Genomic DNA, 26,042 nt, shown 5'->3' on the forward strand with positions numbered 1-26,042 from the left:
GCATGTTAAATGTTAAAGGTCATCGGAGTTCAAGGTTGCCAACAGAAAGCCCCTTCTCTCTAAAAAGAGTATGCAGTCAATGAGTCAGCCATAAACTCTTGATGATTCTAGGTGCATCTAACCACTTAAGCTGGACTGAAATTGGGTGATGCAACAGGACAATGATCCCAAGCACACCAACAAATCGACAATTAAATGGAAAGAAAAAAAGAATCGAGGTGTTACAATGTCCCAGTCAGAGAGCTTAACCCAAATTCTATGGCTTGAACTACACATAAACAAATGTCCACAAGGTTACAATTTACATACACTAAAATTGATTGACAAACGTTGCAGTTTTGGATGAAGAATTGGTTGTTACATTTAAAGTGCTTCTAATATTTTGTCTTTAGGAATGGGAGCTTATTGGCCACTTCTATTCAAATAAAGATTATTAAGAAAAAATTTGAATCCCTAAAAAACTCCGCGACAGCAGGGGGCGGTGTGAGTGGCACTGCAGTTTAGACATGGCGACGCCAAGGGGGTGTGCGTGTATGTGGTGCTGATGCTGAGAGATGGAGGAGAGGGAACGGATTTATCTCAGCCCTCTGGTGTCCGGACGGAAAACAATACTCAGGTAAGAAGAAACGGATTGACATAAGCATCAAATGACATAAGGCATACCAAATTTTCAGATGAACTGTGTGATCAGGCTGTATGTGTGTGTGTGTGTGTGTGTGTATGTGCGTCTATGACAGTGTTAGTGGGAGAGTGTGAGGCCACAGGCAGGATGTCGGGTCAGTGAATCGTAATCGTTCGTTACTGTGTGTGTTCCTACACACACACAGCTTTATGTGTGTGTGTGTGTGTTTATATATATATATATATACAGATATGTAAAAGCAGAAGGGTGGGATTAAACAGCGCTCATTCAACTGCCACTGTTTGATAATACATAAAAGACTGACTGTAAAAATAACAGCCTGTATGGTCACAGCGTTAGGTTGATTTTCAAAATAAATGTAACATTATACAACAAGACATTGACTGAAATGTATATTCTCCGGGTACTAATTATACTCACACACAAACAAACTATAAACCCGGTATGAGTGTAGAGCTGCAACTAATGATTATATTCATTTTTTTCTTTATTCTTTTTTCTGTTTTTTTCCTGTAATGACAAAAATGAAAACAGTTCACTTCCCAAAGCCCACAGTAGTCGCTTTGTTTGAAATGGTTATCATCCATTTGCACTGTAAAATTTGAGAATTATGTGTCAAAAGGGTTACAGACATTTCTCTCCATAGTTTTGCGGCATTTGGCTGAATCTAAGAATGGAAAATAGCCCTGTACACTTTATAATCCATCTTCCTTAATTTTTTCTGTTTCTGAGCTTTGTCACTTTAGCCCTGCAGACATTTTGCTATTTCTCTGAAAGGTGTATTTTGGCTTTTCAGCCTACTGATTGCTGCCTTCACTTGCACTGACATTTCTCTTAACCTCCTGTTGAGGGTTCCAGTGAACAGCCACCAAAATGCAAGATCAGCACTTTTAATCAACTCCAACTCCAATGTGAGGAGAACTCTGATCACTCTATAATTACTCCTTTATTTATCCAGTTAAAAATCTCATTGAGATTAACATCTCATTTCCAAGAGACACCTGGCAATAATAAAGCCAGAGAGTGTCAAATAGTGCTTTATTATTGTTGTATATACACTGTATATGCAGAATATTGCCAAAGATATTTGCCCATCCGCTTTCAAACATATATTACCAAGAGTGCCATCATCCCATTCTTAATCGATAAGGGTATGATGGTCAGACACTGATGTTGGACAAGAAGGTCCGGCTTGCAGTTTCCACTCTGTTCTGTCTACATATATATATGTGTGTGTGTGTGTGTGTGCCTGTGTAGGGGTGACTTCTGTGGTTGCATAAAGACATAATGAGAAAATGGCTCTTGGCTCACAGTTTACAATGAGCTCAGTAAATATTTCCCTGGTGAGTTTATGGTCCCTATCTATTATTGGAAGCCTTGCTAAACAGAACATTAAGTTTTTTTAAATTATGGAGAAAAGAGAGAGAGCTAAGTTTACTCAGAGCTGGAGAAAGATATTGGATCTATATATGATGTGTTTTGATAAATTATGTATTTTTCACTTTGTGAAGCATCCTGCAGAACAAACTACGGTATACTAACTCTGTGTTATTCAAATGTTGCATGAAAGTTCTGGGTAGTTTTGTTGCGGATGAACAGGTCAGTTTGTGTTAATGGGATGAATTCACAGTAAAGCTCGGTGTTGGACTGATGCACAGTGGCTGTGGTGCTCATGATCAGAGTTGGGTTGCATCAAGTGAAATAGAGATTCATTTAAAGCTGATGATCCTTAGATTAATTTACTAATTTCAATCGTTATACTGTGTCTAGTATAAAGACAATGTACAATATACTGTTAGTGAGAGAAACAGAAGTAAGCTGAGTTAGCTGTGAAGCATCTGCTTACATCTTGTTGAATCCAGCTGTGTAAATCCACAAAGAGCAACTGGTCTGCTGATCACAGCATGTACACTAAGAAAATCTACTAAAGCTTATTTCTGTCTAGCCCTGGAGGCCTAATGTACTAATATCATAGTTGTATTATATTAATGTAGCAGAAGGTCCAATTACATATGCAAAAAAATAGGTGGTAGAATTGTCCTTCAAGGAGATACTTTTTGCTTTCTTACTTTGAGTACACTTCAGAGCCTGTACTTTTTCACTTTTACTTGAGTAAAGACAGTGATTCAGCACTTAAACTTATTGGAGTATTTTTTTAACACAGATCTCTGTACTTTGACTTAGGTGCAGAGTTTGTGTACTTTTGTCACCTATCACACCTGCTCATAAAATCCATCACTGGAACTGGAAAACACAAATATCTTGAATATTTTAACAGAACCCATCTGTAAAGGTTTAGCATCTGTTTTTGGTATATTGGTAACCATTATGGTGAATAAAAGTGCATCACACACCGATGCACTGATGTAAATTGCTATCAAATGAACTGCCGTTTTGTTCATTAACGCGAGGAAAGCGTTGACGAGGAGGAGCTTTATTTTGAAAGTAGTGGCCGGATGTTGTGTTTGGTGGGGATGATTTGACGCTGGGGAAGGCAGCGCTGCAGTGCGGACAAACAGCCTGGAGCCGGAGAACCTGACACCTGCAGACCGTCCCTGTCAGCCGAGCCGGGTTGTCCTGAGGCGGGTTTCGGGATCTGGTTTTGTCCTGAGTTGGAGTTTAGGATCACATCCAGGAGTAGGCAGAGAGGACCAGTCCGCATCATCCTCCTCCTCCTCCTCAGCTGATGCAGCGGAGAATCGGAGGAGGATCCGGACGTCAGCGTGGATTTTATTGAGCGTTCCGGGGCTCTGAGCGAAAATAAAGGCTGCTATTGTGTGTATGTGTGGTTTTTTTTTGTTTTTTGTTTTTTCATTTTAATTAATTAATGTATTAATTTATTTATTTATTTATTCTTTGGACTCTGCCTTGGATGGGACTAACGGTCTGAGGATGGACCGTGTCTGGTTTGATATGAGGCACCTTTGTAGAAGAAATAAATGGTAATTTAATCCTGCGGAACCCTGAGGCCCAAATTCTGGCCCCACGTAAGAGGAACGGTGGGTTTTCTGGATCAGGACGTTTTGTGCCGAAATAAAATCCCAGATGAAGATTCCCAAAAGGCGGAAAAGGAGCGGACGGTGCGCCAGGTAGGCCTGATCCGAACTAGCTCTCTCGGCCCATACAGAAATCATTCAGTGGGTGTGAGTGTTTCGCAGAGATACGCTATAACGAAAGTGGCATGATGGTAATTAGACCAGGACCGACGGGGGCTCTACAACTGTAATTATATTTATATTTAATTCAGAACTTGTCCAGGCCACATTGATTGATCAGCAGGATGTGATGGTGCGCATGCGCACGGAGCATCCATGACTGTGCACTGCAGAGAAGAGATATATACAGAGGGGGGAAAACGGGGTGGTAGTGGGGGGTTAGACCTAAGCGGAAGCTCCATTCAGTGTTTAAGTCATTTAGTCCAGGATTATTTTCCATAGCATAAAGAATATATATCTAGTGGTTGTTCTGTGAAGACCAAATATATATGAAAAACAAAAATAAATATAAAGACTAATATAAAGACAATTTACAGTATGCTGTTAACGACAGGAACGGAAGTCAGCCGAGATAGCTGTGCAGCATCTGCTTACATCTTGTATAAATCCACAAAGAGCAACTCGTCTGCTGATCACAGCATGTATACTAAGAAAATCTACTGGAGCTTGCATTAGAAATTATTGTGAGTTGTTGGTTATATTATTATATTTGTCTAGGTGTGGAGGCAAAGTCACTGTGCACTGCAGAGAAGAGATACACAGAGGGGAAAAGCACATGCTCGTAGTGGATGTTCTGTGAAGACCAAATATATATGAAAAGCAAAAAAGGCAGTTCTTGAGAAAAGAAACAGACCTGCACTCTTTGCATGTTTTATTAGACCAGGCTTGGCGAGAGCTGCCATCCCTCTCTATCACTGTCAGAGCTTTCCTTGCTAATGTAGTGTAATAAAACATAAATTTCTTGTTTGTCTTAAACAGGTAATGCTGCCACCGCCTTTGGTAAATCTGTTTGGTCTTCAGAGGTCAAGAAACAAACAAATACTTTCAAAGCAAAATCTTTATTTGAAACATAATTCATTAAAATGACCATCTTTATTAGTCTTTATTCCACAATTTGCAGGTCTTTACCTCTCAGGACTTATACATAACACAACAAGCACTCAAACTCAAAGAGCCAGTGTCAGCTTGCCTTGATAGCTGCTCTCCCATCGACTGATCAGCGGTTTATCCACAGTGAGCATGTGCAAATCACCAAAAGAAGCTGCTGGTCTCTCAGCTTGCTCAGCTGGAGACAGACATGCCTGTAAAATGAAGACGGCTAAAGTTTACTATGAGTTTGAAACAGTCAGAGCTTTCAATGACAGTAGCTGACTGTGGCCACAAGATGCAATGTAAAGGATGGATGCAAACCATACAAGGAGCTCCATGACAGATGAAAGGAGAGAAACTGCTTTGACAAAACAAGCTTCTCCTAGTGATATGCACAAGTGTCTTTAAAAGAAAAAGAAGAAAAAAATATATATATAGTCGCAAAAGTATGACGTCACAACAAGGTGATTGGTCACTTGCAATGTTGAACCTGGAACAACATTTATTATGATGGTGTGGGAACAACACCGACACGAGGATATCAGATCGTGCATCTGTAGTCAGTCTTTTCATATTATTCATTTCATGTTGTCATGTAACTCTGTTTAGACTTGGGACATGCTTCTGCAGCACCATCTGCTCATAGAAACACTAAAGGTCCTGTTTAATCTCATGAAACTGTACTGTGATTTAATGTCAACCTGAATACTTTAAGCTTAGTTTTAAAAATTCTGTATTGTCAGAAAACTCACAAAAGACACATCATCATCAATAGAATTCCTTGCAGGTGCAAAGAAAGTGTATGTTAATTGTTATACTGACTCTGTGAGGTGGACCTTTGGAGGTGCAGAAGTTCAAAATGCAGGAAACTGTAGCAGCTTATTAGCTATGTTCCACCATCATTTCCATTCTGAACTAATAGAGTTGCTAAAAGTTGTGTGAACCTTTTTCCAAACAAATTGTTTAAAAAAAACAAAGGCAAAGGCTCGTGATTGCAACTGGCACAGCAAGAAGTACATTGTAACAGGAGTTTCTACCTTTTCTGTTGTCTATAGGGGCACATTGATAAATTACTCTGGGCTATACACTGTTTTCACTGTAGGAGTCTGAAAACAAAGTGCTTCCAAGTTTTTAGTCTATGAAGGGTTTAAAGTGCTGGAGTTGGAGAAAATTAAACAACCCACCACTGAGCAACATGACTGTTGTTATACATGGCTATACATTGTTGCAACCAGCAAGTGAACTTGGGACAAGATTGACACGGTAAATGAGTACAGTTTTTCGCATGTTAGATTATTTCGCTGCTTCAAGTTTTCAAGGTTAACATGGTGTATATAGGCCCTTTGTGCCCGACCCTCGTATTATGTCTGGTCAGAAGACTGCAGCACTCACTGCTTCTTCTCTCCTGGTTAACTGTACCCTCTGTTTTGGCTTGTAGGCTAACAAAGGAACAGGAAGGGTTTTGCCACACTCAGGATTTGTTGTAAATCTTAAGGTTTTCCAGGAGCTCAGAACTATGGTGAGCTCTGACCAATTTTATCCAACTCAGACTGGAATGATGCAAGCCCAGCTTCTGGCAGAGCACCCCTCCCTGTCCCACCCACTAGCAGATTAATAGAGCTGTAGGTGACGAAGGAAGAAAAAAAGATTGAGGTTTAATAAAAGGTCTGTCTCTCCAATCTGCTGCTGAGACGCTTGAAAACAGCACAGTTCTCTCTTTTACACTTATTTCATGCTGCAGTGCAGATTATTAGTGTTAATGTAAATAGTTAAATGCTACGGCGAAAAAGTAAGACATAAGACAATGTTGTATCTATGACATATGATGGTACTACATGGTACTATTTGATAACTGGCTGGTGATAGTAACCTATTCAGATCATTCAACAATATCTGACAAAATAATGGTATAGCTTCATATAATAAATATAGCATAATGTAATTTACATATTTAAGATAATTGTACCAAATCTAAAGTATACCATAAATACTATACTAATTTATGCTTTGTATCCACTGTGCATCACATAGTGCTTTTGATAGTATATTTCCAAAATGGATTTTGTTACACATTGTCTGTTCTCATAGTCTGTAGCAATATATTTGACTATGGCACTATAATAACACGTAATGCATAGTATCGCAATTCTGATTGGCCATTTACTCTGCACTGTGCTTACTGTCGTCCAAGACTATTCCAGTGTATCCGGGGAGACTGTGTGGTCCCACCCTCTGCAGTGATTGGCGGCTCAGCAGTTTGTTGAGGCCTGCAGCAGGTTTCCCTACCTCTCCAGTGTTACAGTGACTCCCAGCTGCCTGGTCTCTGTGCAGCTGCTGCTGTTAAACAGATCTGTATCACTGTAGGTGCAGAGAAGCCTCCTCCCCACCTTCCCAGTCTGTCCAGTTTTCTATCAGAGTTGGCCTGACTGAAAATGCAGTGGACACGCTCCCTTATTATCTGCAGTCCGCCTGAGCTCTGCATGCACTGATGAAAGCCCATGGCATTGCATGCAGAACAGCATGGTTTGGGGACTCACATGTATCACTCTGAACTTAAGATTTATTCTATGGATCCACTGAAAGCTGATAACCATTCATGGCAGATATCCTGTATAAAAGCAGAGAAAAGCCAGAGTTCTGTTCAAGTTGAATGGCTGGAGAACACTAAGGTAATGGCTGACTACATGAATTAAGTTTTTGGCAGTGCCTATTAGACTGATGGTCAGTGAGCTGACAATATTTAACAGGGGAACCACATCCTCCAGTCACTACTGTTAATGAACTGTGTTGCCTAATTCAGACTTATCACCTCCTGAAGCAGTTCACTGCTTTGACAGTGCAACAATTCACTCAGCATCGATGAGTCCCTGCACTGTTTGTAGATCTGTCCCATTTGCAACGATCAAAGCATGGTTGAATCTTGCAACAATAACAGGTGATATTGTATCAAACAGACAAAAAGATCTGTAAGGATTTGTTTTTCCTGGAGTAGTTTTCTCAGGCAGCGCTCACTCCAAGGTTGTTTTGTGCCCAACAAGCTCCTTATGATCTTGCTAGTCTCATGAAACTGTTGCTAAGCTTAAACGCAAACACATCCGGCGCATTGTCAGATACCTCATTCCAATTGCGTGATTTATGGAGTTTTTGAGAGCAGTACTGCCAACCCTTATTTAATTTCCTAAGGTCAACTTGGATACTTTCTTTGAAAAAAAAAGAGTTTTTTGACCCAAACAGTAAATCATGTTATTAGTAACTGCATTATAAATTATTCTGGCAGTCCTATATGTGTGTATGTGAGAGAGAATTAAACACAGAAGGTGAAATAGATAAGTTTTATAGATTCATTTTTATTACCTAAAAATGTCTATTACTCCAAATGTTAAAAGACCACTTAAAGTAATGCAGTTTGCACATATTTCTTAAAATTGAAGTGAAAAGTGTTCCCATGCCATACTCGTGGTTGTTAGTATTTTTTGTTGATTAAATCCATCTTGTTCTGATCTACAGTAAACATTGCAAGGTGTTGGCTGTTGGGCTGTTGCAGCATCTGACCTGCAGCTGCAGTCAGGATAAGAATAGAGCATTAGACTGCTTCCTCTGCAGACATGATATTTGCTCCAGTTACTGCAAATACCATCACGCCATATGTCCGTGTAGGTTCTTAGTCATCCAGGTCATGGTAGTCTTCAGAGCTTGAGAAAACAAGGCAACTGGACCGCTTTAGGTTTGCAAAGATGTTTCCCCTCTCTTCTGAGAGAACTAAAGAAGCTTCTTGGAGAGGTAAAACATCTTCTCAAACCTAAAAAGTCCAGTTGCCTTCTTTTCTCAGGGTCTCAAGATCACGCCATACCCAACCCCTCTTGCACCCCGCACCCCACTGACCTGTACCCTGATCCAGCTGAAGAATGGCTTCTAATGGCAACCAGCCACCTCTAATGCCTGTTGTTATACGAATAATATAATAATGTTGCCATGACTGTCAGCAGCAGAGAGCTCTGGTTAGACTGGGAAAATCCCGGTAACAACATTGTGTGTATAAAGTATTGACTGTCTTTTCTTACTTCCTTTTTCTCCTCTCATCCTCCCTGCTCACAGATAAATGGCTCTTTTAAGTTGGGAGCTGCTCGTGTTCTGTCTAGCTGGCAGATGCAGTGCCTAGTCCCTGGCCTCCAGGACAACGCCAACATGAACGGAACATCCGAGCAGGCCGACATCCTGCCTCCAAACTGCATGGTCAAGGATCGATGGAAAGTGGTGAGTCTGGAAAGCTCCCATTCCCCCAGTTCAGTTTCACGTTCTGCAGTAGTGCGTTTGAAAGATTTGGGTGTCTGATTTCCCCCATACAATTTTGTATTTATATTTTCTTAGCTGGTATGCATATTTGTTAACTGTTTGCTATCTATTCTGATTTCATCCAAACCTTCTTTCCCCCAAAATTTTAAATATAAATAAAACAGAATCCAATCCTATATTCAGCAGTACAAGGCAAATGTTAAACTATGCATGTAGCATTTTGCATTACATTTTATTTGATTAGTACTTGGGAGCTGAGGAGACCAGCAAGAATTAGAAGCAAAACATCACGTATCATTTAAATGTAAGCTTTTTCCATGTATGAACGATACATGATACACAGTAAACCATTTTTAAACAAATTGTATCCTTTGTTCTGATTTTATTTTCATACAAAAATGTCTGTATCAGGATCAGAATATGTTCTGTTGTTCTGGTTGTGATAAAAAAAAAAAAGAAATCCCAAAGAAAAACACAAATCCTTTATAGACGATATTAAAAAGATGAGATGACTGTCGAATCACTGATGCCTCATGTTCAGCTAAATAAATTGACATTTAAACTGGCAAAGAATTCAAACATTTAAACTCGAGGGTTTAGTGGAAAGACAAACTTTTTTTTTATTTTCTGTTTGAGCTTCCTTTGGATTCTGAAGTACAAGGTTGCTCGTGTCTCAGCCAGTCAGGTTGCAAAATGAAGGCTGTTTGCACTTTACTAATCAATCTACTGTCTCCACTGAGCTGCAAAGACCCAACACATCATGAACTAAAGATAAAAAAGAATGAAGAATGAAGAATGAAGTCTTTTTGGAGGTTACAGTATGTTACTTTAAGATAATTAAGAGCTCTTTGCCCTGCAACCTGTGTTCCAGCTAAAGAAGATTGGCGGGGGTGGGTTTGGGGAGATCTATGAAGCCTTGGACTTGCTTACGCGGGAAAATGTGGCCCTAAAAGTGGAGTCAGCCCAGCAGCCCAAACAGGTGCTAAAGATGGAGGTGGCAGTGCTGAAGAAGCTGCAAGGTAAGCGCTGCCAAACCATCTCCTACACTGATTGCTTTGGGCCAGTGGTCCACAGCGGAAGTGATTAGGTTTAATTATTAGGAAAACCATAACTGACTGCAAAGACGTTGTTTATACAAGCTTCCAGTTGTGGAATTGTTAGTGAGTAGAATTCAAGAATGTTTTTTAGGTCCAACTTTCAGAGTGTGATTGAGCCCCTTTGATCTTCATCACATAAGGTGTTTTTAGCAGCAGGGCGGTGACCTTTCAAGAGTCTTTGTCTTGTAACCCTCGTATGCTGCTACATTCCCTCTTCTGCTTCACACTTGGTTGTCTTGGACTTGTGTTTCACTTTGTTCCTCTGATTTTCTGTGAACTGTTACCAGTACATCTACAAGCTGGCACTGAAGTGGCAGGTGAAGTGGTGGGAATGGGAATTAGTCCCTCCAAGTCTGAGGCCATAGACTAAGCCAAGAAAGGGTGGGGTCCCCACTTCAGCTCAAGGACAAATTGCCTCCCCAGTTTAAGTTGTGTCGTGGGTGTCGCGAGACGATTTTCACATCACATCCTGTGTCATGAGACACAATCTCTGTGGCGTGTCGGACGGCTTTTTGATTTTTGTAACTTGTGCATTGTGTTGCAGTCGTCGCAGCTGGCTTGAAGACACAAGTGTATGATCATCCTGCCTATTTAATCAGAATCCTGCACCAAAGCTCAAAGAAATACTGACACACAGAGAGATAACGCAACAGTTTGAAAACCTGAGTTTGTGGAAACACTTGACTTCTGCTCCTCCTTATCAGCATGTATGACGTGATATTGTCTGAGTGGCGACAACTATTGTCTACTGAATACTTAAACATCCGTGTGATAATGGTGCGTTTTTAACAAAGCGATCACTGTGGAGGGTGTATTGGCACTTTTATAATCTCTGAAAAATAGGACAGCCCTTTATTGTGATTGCATATGTTCAACAAAATTTGGGTGTTCCACACTAACTGTGCAGATATTAAATATGAATAGTAAACAGCAGGTTTAAAAAAAACCATGAGAAACATACACAAATATATTTCTCACTGCTCACCGCCACACCTGCATTGCACAGATGCAACCATTTATACCCGCTATTAAGGTGCAGGAAGCCTCTGTTGTATTCTCCTAAACAATAGGTGTTGCCACTCAGACAATATCGTACGCACTGATGAGGAGAAGTCAAAACTAGAAGCCAAGACTTTGTCAAGTGTTATTTTGTAAAGTTCTCTCCACAAACTCAGGTTGTTCTGTTTTTAATTTATTTTTTCAGTGTTTATTTGATAGAAAGAGTAAAGAGTGACGGGAAAGTGGAGGGGGAGAGAGAGGGTAAGACATGCAGCAAAGGGCTGCGGGTCAGATTCGAACCTGGGGAGGCTACTCCCAGCCGCACGGCATGTAGGCACCTGCTCGTCGCAGTGAGTTAAACCAGCACCCACAAACTCAAGTTTTTAAACAGTTGGAATGTCCTCCCCTTAGTGTTAGTATGTCTCTGAGCTTCTGTGCAAGATTCTCAGTAAACACACGATTATACACCCATTGTGTCTATTGTGTCTAGCGACACAGGATTTGATGTGAAAATTACACCACTACACAAGCAATGTGGCGAGCATAAAAATGGCCTTACATTGGTCTGCTGTGGTGATGAGGGAATTAAGCATAAAAGCGTAGCTGTTGATTTACTGATCAGTGTGCATTCCTACCCTCCACTGTGGTCGCAAGCTTTGGCTAGAGCTTTCTCCGAAGTGTGGCTGGCAAAGAGGATGAGAGGGGCTCAAAATAGAGGCACTATTCCTCCACATTGAAGGAAGCCAGTTAAGGTGGCTCGCATATCTGATATAGATGGGCACCTCCTGGGTCAGGAGCTTTAGGCACGGGAGAGTAAATCTCTCAACTGGCCCAAATAACGTGGAGGAAATGGCTATTGAAACATAAAATAGATACATCTCTGAAAGAATTTAATCCAATATGTAATTTTCAGGGTGCTAAATATATAAGTCTTTGTAAATCTGATTAGTTTAGTAGAACAATATTTGTTTCGTTGAAGTTGTGGTACATTAGGAAAGTGTTTATTAGCCTCCTCTCTCTTCTTTTTCCCTTCCAGGGAAAAACCATGTTTGTAAGTTTATTGGCTGTGGGAGAAACGACAAATTCAACTATGTCGTCATGCAGCTTCAGGTGAGTCACTGTCTGGATGCATGTCAACCACAGTCTTTTACTGGGAAGCATAACAGTGTAGAGGGACACATAACACACAGTAATAAGGTAGATTATTGCTTTAGCATTTAAAAAATTCTGCTTTGAGGAAGCACACCAGGAGGAAGTCTTCATGTTGCTGTCATGTTAAGATCTACCAAATGTATAGGTTTTACAGTCTTAAAAAAACCTTCAATTCAATTCAATTTTATTTATATAGCGCCAAATCACAACAAAAGTCGCCTCAAGGTGCTTCATAGATACAGAGAAAAACCCAACGATCATATGACCGCCTATGAGCAGCACTTTGGCGACAGTGGGAAGGAAAAACTCCCTTTTAACAGGAAGCTACCTCCAGCAGAACCAGGCTCAGGGAGGGGCGGGGCCATCTGTTGCGACCGGTTGGGGTGAGAGAACCTGCTGGAGTGCAATTACATTAATATAACCCCTGCTTCAAGGATTCAGCATTTGGTATTATGACTTCCTGCAATGTAACCAGAAAAAATACATAAAATAATGAGGATAAGTGTAATTGACCTTTAATAAAGTCATAGCCAGAATGCAAACAGATGAATTTACTGGTGACCACCTTTTAATGTTGCCTTTGCTGATAACAGCACAGAACAGTCCCAATTTATTTGAACCTGGTGTATTTCTCATTACTGTTGCCACTGTGTCTCCTATGAGTCATATCCAGTTTTGCATTTTCCACGTTTTTATTAGATTACTTTTTTGAAACCTGATCTTTACACATTTCAGCCTGACTAAAAGCAAGCAGAAATTAAGTCCCGCTGTCTTGTCACTGTCCCTCACCCAGGGTCGTAACCTGGCTGACCTGCGAAGGAGTCAACCCAGAGGAACCTTTACCATGAGTACCACCCTGAGACTTGGGAAGCAGATCCTGGAATCCATTGAAGCCATCCACTCAGTGGGCTTTCTGCACCGCGACATCAAACCGGTACAGGTTTCTTGAAAAATTCTGCAACCTTGTGTTTCTCCTGTAGACTGAGTTCCTGAGTTAAAAGTGATTTTAGGTAGAGATTATTTACTGATATTAACTTTTGATTTTTCTTGCCCGGATGTGTCAAAATGGTAATGAATGCTTTTCCCCTAAACTATAGTTTTCTGCAGGCCAAATATAGGTCCATGAGCTGGTTGAGCATTATTGACTAGTTTCTGTAATACCAGTAGAACAGTCCAAATGTCTGCAATTTGGTAACAATTTAATATAAGTAGCTGAAAGTTTCTCAATTTAAAATGTCTATCTGGTTTCAGGTGAACTTTGATACTTTAGATCTTTAGGTAATCTAAATATCAAAGCAAGCCAATAAAACCAGAACAGAAGGGGTGTTAATAGCATGTCGGATGAATAGATTTTTATGTAAATGAGCAGAGGTAGAACCAAAGTTAGAGGACCCATATACCCTTCACGTTTCTTGTGTGCAGATGCTTTTAGATTAAACTATTTGAGTGATGCACTGTGTTTTATTTCTGCAGTCAAACTTTGCAATGGGACGGCTCCCCTCCACCTACAGGAAATGCTACATGCTGGACTTTGGTCTGGCAAGGCAGTACACCAATACCACAGGAGAGGTCCGCCCGGTAAGACACTTAGTCTGTGAAAGCGAACCGTACCAAAAGCTGAAGCACAGCACTGAAGCTCATCTATTACAGTGGAGATATTGTTGGAGAGAATATTTGTAACTCAAGGTTCATTTGCTAGTTTTTGCTAGTGTTTTTTCAAAGAACAGCAATTATTATAATAAAGTCACTAGAGGTTTGGAGAATGTATGGAGAATTATTCATGCATATTGGATGTTAGGGAAAAAAAATAATCAGAGGTAGGACATATATCCTTATTTTGACTCTGCGTATACTCCAAACCTAAACCTAAACAACATAGTAAAATAATTTCTCAAGTATCTTTTTTTTTTAGCGTTTTCTTACAACTTTGTTATTTAATTTCTTATTGTGGTCCTACACACAACACATATGTCATTTCTTTCTGTGTTAGGATTCAACTTTATTGTCATTACACAGGTATAAATACAGGGTAACAAAATACAGTATGCATCTAATCACAAGTGCAAGAGCAGTGAGTGCAATAGGAGCAGATTATATGCCGATAAGGGTAGTATAAAAGGTGGGAATAGTTATGAACAGATTATGTACAAATAAGTCAAGTACACAGATGCTTATGTTGCTATACAGAGAGCAAATGTACAGATGTAGTTATGTATACATATGTACAGATATGTACAGATGATCTGTATAGCATACAGACGGACAGATATACAGATGTATCAATGTGTGGTAAATATATGTACAGTAGTGGGAGTATGGTGCTATGAACAGACTATAATAGTGAACAGTGTACGCACTATAACAGAGACTATGCTATATCAGTGTCCTAAACTATAGCAGTAACCAATATGAGATAGTTTCCTTTAAAGCTGCAAAAAATACCAAAGTAAATAATAAAAAACTACACAGGTGCACAGACTCAGGCAGACAAATGGGTGTGTTTGCTGCACTGCAGTACATTCTCTCTCATTTCCTGTGAGTCTGTACAATATCGGATCAATGATTTGCAGTACTCAATAACAAATCTCAGGGATTCATGTGATAGTTTGCTGTAAACTGACAGAAGTGGTTGTTGGGCTTCTAAACAGCTTTTGTATCGATCAGGTCTCTTGGTATTTGTAGTTTCAGTGTGATCAGACACAGCTGCTGCTTTTAGGTTCTCTCTTGCTTTTTTGTCTCTCTACCACACTCAACACAGCTATTTTTAGATCAGCGAGTATGTATAGTGCTTCCATTTGCTGTCAGCTTGCTCCTCGTCACTTTATCTCCTTACTTTCATTTTTTTCTCTTTTCCTCCTCTCCTCATCCTTTTATGGGCCCTTCTTCCTTACCTCTCCTCACCTATTCATCTTTTAACCAGCTCCCCTGTTCTTCTCCTGCAGTGTTGTGTTCCTTCTGTTGCAGCAGTCAATGAATATTTGATGCTGTAAAATGCGTCACTGGGTGAGAAACGTTAGCCCCCCCCCCCACGCACTTTCTCTCTGTCACTTCCAGTCTCTCCACCCATCATCTTTTGTCTCCCAGTCTCTCTCTCTCATTCTACAGCTGAGTCAGCTTCAGTGCAGTGATCTGAGCTCGCTCTTTCTCACTTGATTCACCCCTCCCCCACTGTATCTTCCTGCCTTGCTTCCTTCTTTCCCCATTACCCCCCTCTCTTTAACCAGTCTCATTGACTACAACATGATGGTAATTTTGTAAATCATGGTACCCTATAATTTCCAGATTTGGGGGTTGGTGTACCTGTTAAGTTGCTACCATATGCTTGTAGTATCTCTTGGTTTCTAAGTCAGAGCTACCCCTCCTATCTGGTTTCATAACACCCAGAAGACAACAACAAAAAACACTTAGCTGAGACTTCACCTACTTACAAATGCAGTGTATGAAGTACACTCAGTAATTTCTCAAAAGTGTCATTATTGTTTGCAACAGCTCTTGTGTGTCCAACACTCATTGTGGGACTGTTAGCAGAAAGTTGTCATCACATCTTTTTTAGCCAGACCTACCATACATTAATTTTCAAAAATTTGACACTTGATCTGAAAGTGAACATATCCTGATGAAACACATGCTCAGCAGATACAAACAGCAGCCTGAATCTGTTCTTACAATTTGCACGTATCAGCACAAGCGTTATTTTTTTCATCTTGACTGTTGAGGTTGCTACGTAGTGACAAACTTTTTCACTTGCGGTATTTGGAAACTAAAGTATGTTGAGTGAAGTCCTCTGTAGAATGAACCGGTTGTCCAGTGAGGCAACCTGTCCAGCTGCTTGTGGATCAGGTCACTCTTTACTGTGAAATTTTGTATGATGTTCACTCTCTACTGATCACCTGCCATCAGTTTTTTTTATCAAAGATTTATGTTCTGATTTTTTTCTTGTTTTCTTCTTATCAGTTCAATGTGATTTATGTTCACCTTTTTTATGTTTCAGTGTTGTGTTTGTCTTTCTTACAGTTCCTTTGGATTTATGATTTTGACGTGCATGCCTCCTGTTTCTCCATCATCTCCATGGTTACCCAGGGATGTGAGTGGTTTCTATAGTGACAGATGGGTCACAGCCACATCGAAAGCTACGCACCAAAGTGAAAGCTGAATTAAAAAAGAAAAGGAGCAAACATGACATAATGTCTACTAAGAGTTTTCTAAAATCCACATATAAAAATAATCATGATCGTTACAATAACTGTAATGAACTGTGAATGTGCTAGAAGCCCTATCAGAAAATGGTCTGGCAGCACAGAGAATTTAGGCACTAAATTATACAACTTGTACTTGAAAGTGAAATTCAGATTTGATTTTTGTCCGGGAAAAAAACCCCTAGATGGTGGACAAAAACCTAAGTATACGGTAAGTCAGTTCTATAAACTAAAAAAGGACACAATATAAATTGTTTTTTCAAATTTATGTAGGTCATGAAGCCATCATGAAATTTCTGTTTTTATGGGTATTTTAATTTGTGTATTTCTACTTGTATTTATCCATGAGTTTCCCTCCCATGTAAGGTAGGACATTATTAAAAGAGAAAATATCATGTAGATTTTATGTAGATAACAAATTTTTGCACATACATGCAAACTTTGATGGGCTCGTCAGTGATATTTGAGGGTTCAATATCTTCCCCAAGGACACTTTGACATATAGACAGCAGGAGTTCCATCTTCTGAGTAGAAAACAACCTGTTCTAGATCATGAGAAATAAAAAACCAAGAAAATTTGTGACTGCCATAGATGACAAATGAGTCAGTGAGGAGTATAATGGGCCCATCCAGGAGTTGTGACTGAAACAACTGATAATACAACACATAGTACAACGTGAACTACTAAATCCTGTCCCTTTCTGCAAATTGCTAACAAAAATGTCAGGGTAGTTTCAGACTTCTACAGTTGACTTCTACTTATTTAAATGTGTATAATTTAAAACTTAGACATTCATAAAAAAAGAGTGTAGTTCACTTTATGTTTTTGTTAACAAGTAACTTGAAAATGGTCACTGTATTGAATTTTTAAATGTTGGTGGTGTGAAAAAGGTGTTTGCCCCTTTCCTGTTTTCTTCTTTTTGTCACACTTAAATGTTTCAGATCGTCAACAAAAAAATATATAAGACAACGATAACATCAGTAAACATAAAATGCAGTATCTAAATGAAGGTGTTTATTATTAGGGGGAAAAAATCTAAACCTAAATGGCCCTGCTTGAAAACTTGGTTGGGCTGCTCTTAGCAGCAACAACTGCAACGAGCAATTGTGATAACTGGCATCAAGTCTTTTACAGCACTGTGGAGGAATTCTGTCCCACTCATCTTTGCACAACTGTTGTATTCCAGCCACACTGGAGGGTTTTCGACTATGAACCACCTTTTTAAGGTCATGCCACAGCATCTTACCTGGAGGTCATGACTAGGCCATTCCAAAGTCTTCATTTTGTTTTTCTTAAGCTTTTGTGTTTTGGCTGGTTTGCTTTGGATCATTGTCCCGCAGGCAGAACCCAAGTGCGCTTCACCTTGAGGTTACAAACAGATGACCAGACATTGCCCTTCAGGATATTTTAGTAGACAGCAGAATTAATGTTTCCATTTATCACAGCAAGTCTTCCAGATCCTGAGGAAGCAAAACATCCTCAGACCATCACCACCATATTTTACTATCGGTATGATGTTCCTTTTCTGAAATGCTACATTACTTTTATGCCAGATATTTGTCATATCAGTCCACAGAGTATATTCCCAAAAGTCTTAGGGATCATCAACATGTTTTCTGGCAAAACTGAGACAAGCCTTTGTGTTCCTTTTGCTTAGCAGTGGTTTTCGTCTTGGAACTCAAATGGCCACAAAGGCCATTTCTGCCCAGTGTCTTTCTTATGGTGGAGTCATGGACGCTGACCTTAACTGAGGCAAGCGAGGCCTTTAGTTCTTTGGATGTTGTTCTGGGATCTTTTGTGACCTCTTGGATGAGTTGTCACTGCGCTTCTGGGGTAATTTAGGTTGGCTGTATACTCCTGGGAAGGTTCACCACTGGTCCGTGTTTTTGCCATTTGTGGATAATGGCCCTGACTGTGTTTGGTTGGAGTCCCACAGCTTTAGAAATGGCTTTAAAACCTTTTCTGGGCTGAGAGCTCTCAGTTACTTTGTTTCTCATTTGTTCCTGAATTTTTTTGGATTGTGGCATGATGTCTGGCTTTTGGGGAGCTTTTGGTCTACTCCACTTTATCAGGCAGGTCCTTTTTAAATTGATTTCTTGATTGAGAACAGGTGTGGCAGTAATCAGGGCTCAGTATGTCTAGAACAACTCAACTTAGCTTTCCAAAGATGTGATATAGATTTTTATTCTGACATTTCAGAATTATACAAAAAGGCCCTTTTCAGGGAACACAAAATGGGTTAACAATTTAAAGCTGTTCCGCAGCAATGGAGGTTGATCAAGCCTTAAAAGCTGGTGCTACTAATTCCTACAGGTGTTGTAATTTTTCTAGATTACTTACAACCCCCTCTGTCTGTATAAAAGCAGTGGTGGAACACACTGTGGTACCATACCCTTGTGAGCTTTAGTTGAACAATATTGTACGGCAAAAAGTAGTGTGTTGCCACAAAGATGTCAAGAAAAAGAAAATTAACAATGGAAGAGAGACAGACCATCATAGCACTTAAAAGAGTATGTCTTTTCTACAGAGAAATTGCAAATAAAGTCAAGGTGTCAGTGAGTACAGTTTCCTTCATCATCCAAAGGCACTCAGAAACAAACTGACAGCAAGAGGTCTGACAGACCCAAAGACACAACTGATTCAGAGGACAGCTTGTTTGATAGGTGGCTCGCAGGACAACAGCTTTGAGCACAGCTTAATAGTGGTCGTATAAGCAAGTCTCAGTTTCAACTGTGAAAATAAGACTTCAAGCTGTAGGTTTGACAGGATGAGTTGCAGCAAGAGAGCCATTGCTAAGACGTGAGAATAAAACAAAGGGACATGCCTGGACACCGCCATTGGACTACTGAAGACTGGAAGAAAGTATTATGGAGGGATAAATCAAAATTTGAAATCTTTGATTCATCATTCAGGATCTTTGTACACCGTCGAGTAAGCGTGAGGATGGTTCCACAGTGTGTGGCATCAACTGCCAAATGAAGGAAGGAGGAAGTGTGATGATCTGGGGCTGTTTTGCTGGATCCAGGGTCAGCACCCTGAACCAAAACAGCTACCGCAGCATTCTGCAGCGCCATGCAGTACCCTCTGGTATGCACCTAGTTGGTCAGGGGTTCATCCTACAGCAAGATAATGACCCAAAACATAAGTCCAAGCCATACCAGAACTACCTCAGGAAGAAATAACATGATGGTGAGCTTGAAAACATGAAGTGGCAGCACAGTCTCCAGATTTGAACCCCATCGAGCTGGTTTGGGATGAACTGGATGGAAGAGTGAAAGCAAAGCAACAGACAAAGTCCACATTTATGGGAACTTCTGCAACAGATATGGGAACAACTTTCTGAAGAATATTTGATTTCTATTGTAGAAAGAATGCCACGGGTGTGTTCAGCTGTTATAGCTGCCAAAGGTGGCTGCTTTGATGAGTCAAAGTTTAGAATATATTTTGGTCTATAAATTGATTCCATGATTTCTTTTTTAACTCCAATTGCTTATTTGTACTATGCTTTCATTTCAGAGTGCAACGGGCCAATACACTGCATAGTTTTCAATAAAAAATTGGAAAAACTTGTGTGTTCTTAAACTTTCGTCCTGTAGTGTAGGTTTGGATTTTTTTGACTCTTAACAATAAACACCTTAATTTAGAAACTGCATTTTGCATTTATTTCTGTTATCCTTCTAATTAATTGCTTTTTCGTGTCACTGTATTAAGTTATCGGCTAGTAGGTGTCTTGCTTCTGTGTGGCAGAAGCAAGTACTTTTTTATGGTGAGACTAAAGGCCCTTTCACAGCGGATGTCTGAAATCTCAAAAATTGAATGTGTCAAGAATATTTTTCAGGCTCACCAAGTCAAGTATTCTTACTCATTAACACCACCAACACAAATTTGTGGCATTTATTTTTTCGAACCAAATCGATTTTTCCAATTTTTTGGGATACCAATGAATAGATCTGACTAAGATCACTGTATTTGGCAACAAGTGCACTAATAGCACAAATCTTGCACCTTTACTGAGTATACAAGGATATGGTAATAGTAAAATGATACAATTGTGTTCCCAAATCTGCTAAAAAGACTTCAAACTGCCTCTCTGACATCCTGAAATATGTACGAATGCAGCTCCAATTCTGGGATCAAACCATAATATTCTCTAGCAGCCGCCCTCTTGTGGGAACTGGATGAACCCAGAATATCAGTTTGTTCCTTTTCTCGTTTAGGAACATCAGGACCAGTTCGTTATCCCTTCATCACAACTTCATTTTTTTCTGTCTGTTTTTGAGGATGAATTTTACGCACGCATATACGCACGTTTGGTGTGTATATGGGTTACATGGGAAGATCCGTAAAATTTGGAATTTCATGTTGTTTTACACAACAAATTCAGTGTGCCTTTAGACTAACTGTCCAATAAATGTATAGATAGAAAAGTACATAAAGCAATTTATTAATTGATGTAAATCTAAAGACTCAAAGTTGAGTCATAAAAATGAATAAAAGTTAATTGTGTCTTTTTAAAAATGTATTTTTTATCTCATATAGTTATTTATATAAACATATATACATAGATAAAGGCATTACGCAATCTACATATAATATCCAAATGCATAACCAGATTTTAACACTACTATTAAGAATAGGTCATAAAAAACAGCCCAAAAAACAAATTTGAATAATATTAAAGTGGAATTATGTAAATTGATACTTGCGTGTGCAGATCTCTCTGATGCAGTGTGTTCGTCTGCTGGTGTCTTTGTGTCTTATTTTGCTTATTTTTCTTTTGATGTCAGAAACACGTGTATAACGATCACATTGATGTTAAACAGGATTGCATCTGTTTCTTTCTAAAGCTCCTGTACTACAGAGTTATGTTGACACTGGGTTGAATGTTTGATGCTATATATCCACTTGATCGTTTTGTTTACAAGTTACATGTTTTTAATGATTTATTTTGTCACAATACTTACAGTTTATTTTCATGCCAACACATAGGGTATGCTATGTGTTGATATATGTCTATTGGGGTGCCCAAATTTATGCATCTGTCTAATTTTGTTATGATGCATATTGTATGTTAATCCAATAAACTTTATGTTATTGCTGAATCACTACTTTTTCCATAAGGAATGACATATATTAAAAGGAAGCCAATCACCCAATGATAAACACAAATTCAAAAAAAAAAATAAGAGAGATTCCCAATCTTTTTCATATTAGTGTAACTGGATGTGAACTGGATGCATGTTGTTGCAACTGCTGACTTTTTTGCATCCTCTTTTTAGCCAAGAACTGTGGCAGGTTTTAGAGGGACCGTCCGCTACGCTTCAGTCAATGCTCACAAAAACAAGGTCAGTACTGTTTGTTTGTCTTTAAAGTATAACCTCTGAGTTGGCTGCAGAGTTGGTGGTGAGCCTCTTGTACCTAGAAATGGTGCAAGAGGCTGGGAGAAGCAACATGGATTTGTGAGGTAGAAGTTACCACTCTACCATCTACTGAAGAACACACTGTGGTAGAGGACCTTGGTACTCCCTAGCCCAGAGCTCTCAGTTCAAGTGCATGAGACAGATCATTCTGCTCCTTTTTATTGATAAACAAATATAACAAATATACACATCAAATTGCCATCGTTGTTCTATATTTATATTTTTGTAGGAATTTTGCCTTTTTGCAGTTTTAATGATTATGCTCCTGAACACACAGCCAATGTGCAGATTTTGTTTACAAAAGTTGCTTCATACTTGTGAAAGATAAATGCAACTCAAGCTAGTCTGATTTGATACTGAAACACCTAACCTTAATGCAATAAATATTCCATTAGATTACCTGTCACCCCACAACACCGTCTTAATTAGCGATTTTAATGACACAAGTCAGAATGTGAACATTCTGTTTAGAATGTTATGCTAACAATGTCTTCCTGTTGTGCTCCTCCAGGAAATGGGTCGCCATGATGACCTTTGGTCATTGTTTTACATGCTGGTGGAGTTTGCTGTTGGGCAGCTGCCTTGGAGAAAGATCAAGGATAAGGTCAGAAGGTTTCTTGTTTCTAGTTTTTATGAGATGAGATAGCCTTTGTATCCACCTTAGTTACTATTACTTGTTTTGGTAGTGCCTCCATGAATCATACAAGGTGTTAAACATATTTAACATTTTGTCCTGCTTCTTTAAATACATCTATGTTTTAAAAACGTCTGTCTGTGAGCTTACATTATCCAAAAAGCAGTCAGAATTTGATCTGTTTTGATCAAAGTATATATATATATATATATATATATATATATATATATATATATATATATATATATATATATGTACAAGCGGCAGAAATGAGCTTTCTCCAAAGTTTGGCTGGCCTCTCCCTTAGAGATTGGGTGAGAGGTTCGGCCATCCGGGAGGGGCTCAGAGTAGAGCCGCTGCTGCTCCACATCGAAAGGAGCCAGCTGAGGTGGTTCGGGCATCTGACAAGGATGCCTCCTGGGCGCCTCCTGGGTGAGGCCCCGGGGCAGACCCAGGACACGCTGGAGAGATTATATCTCTCGGCTGGCCTGGGAACGCCTTGGTGTTCCCCCGGATAAGCTGGAGGAGGTGGCTGGGGAGAGGAAGGTCTGGGCCTCTTTGCTTAGGCTGCTGCCCCCGCAACCCGGCCTCGGATAAAGTGGATGAAGATGGATGGATGTATATATGTATATATATTGTTGTCTTTTTTTCTGTTTAGGAACAAGTTGGTCAAATTAAAGAGCGTTATGACCATCAGCTGCTGCTCAAACACATGCCTTCAGAGTTTAAAATCTTTCTGGACCATGTCCTGGCCCTGGACTACTACACTAAACCAGATTACCAGGTAGATATAATAAAAGTTCAGAGGAGCAGTCTAATATTGAGACTTTGATTCACATTCATAAATTTGTGTATTTTTTCCAGCTGCTGATGTCAGTGTTTGAGAACAGTATGAAGGAGCGAATCATTACAGAGAATGAACCCTTTGATTGGGAAAAGGGAGGAAGTGATGTCACGCTGTCAACCAGTGCCTCCACCCAACCACAGCACAACACCCGACCTACTGCAGCCATGGTGGGGTAAGAACAAGCTGCAACCTCCTGTAAAATAAGTCTGAAATAGAAGTGCCAAAAAGGGAAGTTTCTCTAACAGCCACTTGCCATTTTTCTTTGATTTGTAAAGCTATGCAGACTGTATTAGAAATAATTTGGTTAATATACCATAACAAAAAAGTTTTGTAAATTGCAAAAGTATTTCTGAAATAACAGCATCTATGTAAAGATTTGCTATATTCTGTGTCCATAGAGCCATTGTGACTCCAGTTCCTGGAGACCTACAGAGGGAGAACACCGATGTTCAAGACGAGCATCTCAGTGATCAGGAAAATGCTCCTCCACCTCCACCGAGCCGACCCCCTGGGGAAACCGGTGTCCAGCATCCTGGAGAGACTGGAGAAGGCTGGGATGACACAGACTTTAACCGCAATAGACTCAGGATCAGCCTAACCAAGGTATGAACCATCAGTTATAGGTTTTGGTAATGCCACAGTCCCATTAAATCGACCCCAGAATCAGACTCTAGAGGCCTTAGTTAGCATGCTAAGGAGGTACTACAATTAGGAGACTTAAAATGTGGCTTGTTTGGAAGAATTTACAGGAGGGGAAAACCTTGAAAAATAAAAATGGTAGCACAGTTTATATTTGCTAAACTGTGTCAAACCACAAGCCTTCTAGAACATTGTCCATTGGATAGACATGACCAAAGTGGAGGTTGGGCCATAACACAGCATGTCAGTACAAACACTGACTGTCAAGCAGAGTGGTGATGATTTGGGCTTTTTTTTAACTTGGTCCAAATGGGATCATACAACAGATAATGATCCCAAGCACACTAGCTTGGGATCATTATCTACAGCAGAATGACTGTGAATAATCAAGGTTAGCTCTCTCGTCTTGCCTGGAAACACCTCAGTATATCCCTGGATAACCTAGAGGAGGGGGTCTAGGTTTCTCTGCCCATGGGTAGCAGAAGAAAATGGATGTATGGCTGGACAATTTGAGAGACTGATTAAGCTATAGAGAAAACAATTACTTTGAGTTATTGCTGCTAAAGGTAGTTCTACCTGCTACTGAATCAGGGAGTGTACTTTTTAATAGGACTGCATGAAGTCCTGTGGAAATCCCTGAGATTTCACATGGACTTTTTTCATTAGAAACATAAGCAACATTCTTATGCAATTATTAGTTGATAAAAACAAAAAGTGGATTGCCTGAAAATATTTTTGTCATTACAGCCTTTTAGATGATTCTAAAATGTGTTAGTTGTTTAGTCTTAAGACATTTTGGTTCACATGAACCTTCTGCCAAGTCACTATCAGTGACTGCCCTTAACTCTACCCATATACTATCAGAAAATGTCATTTTTCTTTTTTCTTATTTTTTCTTCTTGCAAGTTTTGAAGTCTTGTACAAAAAAAAAAGAATCACTGGTATCAAAATGTATTCGTTTTATCTCCAAAAAACGTTTCTTTTGCTTGTCTCCAAAACATCACGTTAGCTTTTAGGCTTAGGGTTGCTGTTATTTATGCTTCTGACTTAATTCCAGAAAGTTGATTCTGTTCATCTGGACGTAGCATTTTCAGTGGGAGAAACATTTTGTCACTTATCCAAACTCCCTCACCCATTTCCTTACCTGGATGATTGACCATGCATCAAGACAATGTTGACTTAAGGAAGTCGTTTTAGAGTTGCCTTCGAGAGTGTTTAAATGGTTGCTCACTTTTTTATCATTCCTCAGGGGGCTCAGGAAGAGGAAGCAATTCGAGGGGCCTGTCCAGTGTCTCCTGTACGAGGTGTAGGACCCGAGTCCCCAACAGGACAGGGTCGGTCCTTACGATATCGGCGGGTCAACAGCCCAGAATCTGATCGTCTTTCTGCAGCTGAGGGCCGGGCTGACGCCTATGGACAGAGGTGACAGTAAAGTATAGAAAACAACAAAGGTGGTTTTAGGTGAAGAGACAGCATTTCATGTTACTTTTGGTAACAAACAACAAATATGAAAACATTTTCCAGTTTAAAAAATAAACATAAGCCAAACTCAACCTGCCTATTGAAAAATAAAATCACACCAAAGATTAGAATTAATTAATTATGAGGCCTTTGCTCTAAAAGAATTTGATCTCAACTTTTTGAATCCACATAAATCAGAAATGTACAAAAGAGGTTCAACTAGATTTGAATGACTTGGATTTGGCTCTGAGATTTTGCTTGATTTTGATTGTTGAGAATTCATTTGGATACACTCCAAAGACCTAATCTTTTTAATGTGAAACTTGGCTTCAAAGTTTCTGTTACCATGACTTGACTTGGACGTGTCTGAACTGACCGAGGTTTGTAATGGACTTCACATTCTGTATATCATATGTTTTATATGATATGGATCGGTGGTGAACCGAGACTTAATGTTTCCTTTGAAAAATCAACTAGTCTGGGCTATATTTAAAATTGACTTCGTTTTACCCTTAAGAAGTTTAAACCTGAGCTTTAAATTGAACTGAATAATGAAACAAAAAGTTGAAAAAGTA

General features: G+C 39.6%; 1 protein-coding gene across 1 annotated transcript in view; it reads left to right on the forward strand.

The window, feature by feature from the left end:
• The first annotated feature begins 516 nt into the window (after positions 1-516).
• The window catches only part of ttbk1a (tau tubulin kinase 1a), a 52,530-nt gene continuing 27,004 nt past the window's right edge, over positions 517-26,042 (forward strand). Inside the window, exons 1-13 of the mRNA XM_004572617.4 lie at positions 517-616; positions 8,824-8,982; positions 9,893-10,040; positions 12,154-12,227; positions 13,063-13,203; positions 13,743-13,847; positions 16,261-16,353; positions 21,746-21,811; positions 22,398-22,490; positions 23,179-23,304; positions 23,385-23,539; positions 23,766-23,970; positions 25,256-25,428. Coding sequence (XP_004572674.3) covers positions 545-616; positions 8,824-8,982; positions 9,893-10,040; positions 12,154-12,227; positions 13,063-13,203; positions 13,743-13,847; positions 16,261-16,353; positions 21,746-21,811; positions 22,398-22,490; positions 23,179-23,304; positions 23,385-23,539; positions 23,766-23,970; positions 25,256-25,428 — 1,610 coding nt within the window. The 5' untranslated portion in view covers positions 517-544. The remainder of the gene's footprint in view (positions 617-8,823; positions 8,983-9,892; positions 10,041-12,153; positions 12,228-13,062; positions 13,204-13,742; positions 13,848-16,260; positions 16,354-21,745; positions 21,812-22,397; positions 22,491-23,178; positions 23,305-23,384; positions 23,540-23,765; positions 23,971-25,255; positions 25,429-26,042) is intronic.

Source organism: Maylandia zebra, linkage group LG6, assembly GCF_041146795.1.
Source record: "Maylandia zebra isolate NMK-2024a linkage group LG6, Mzebra_GT3a, whole genome shotgun sequence".
Lineage (NCBI taxonomy): Eukaryota > Metazoa > Chordata > Actinopteri > Cichliformes > Cichlidae > Maylandia > Maylandia zebra.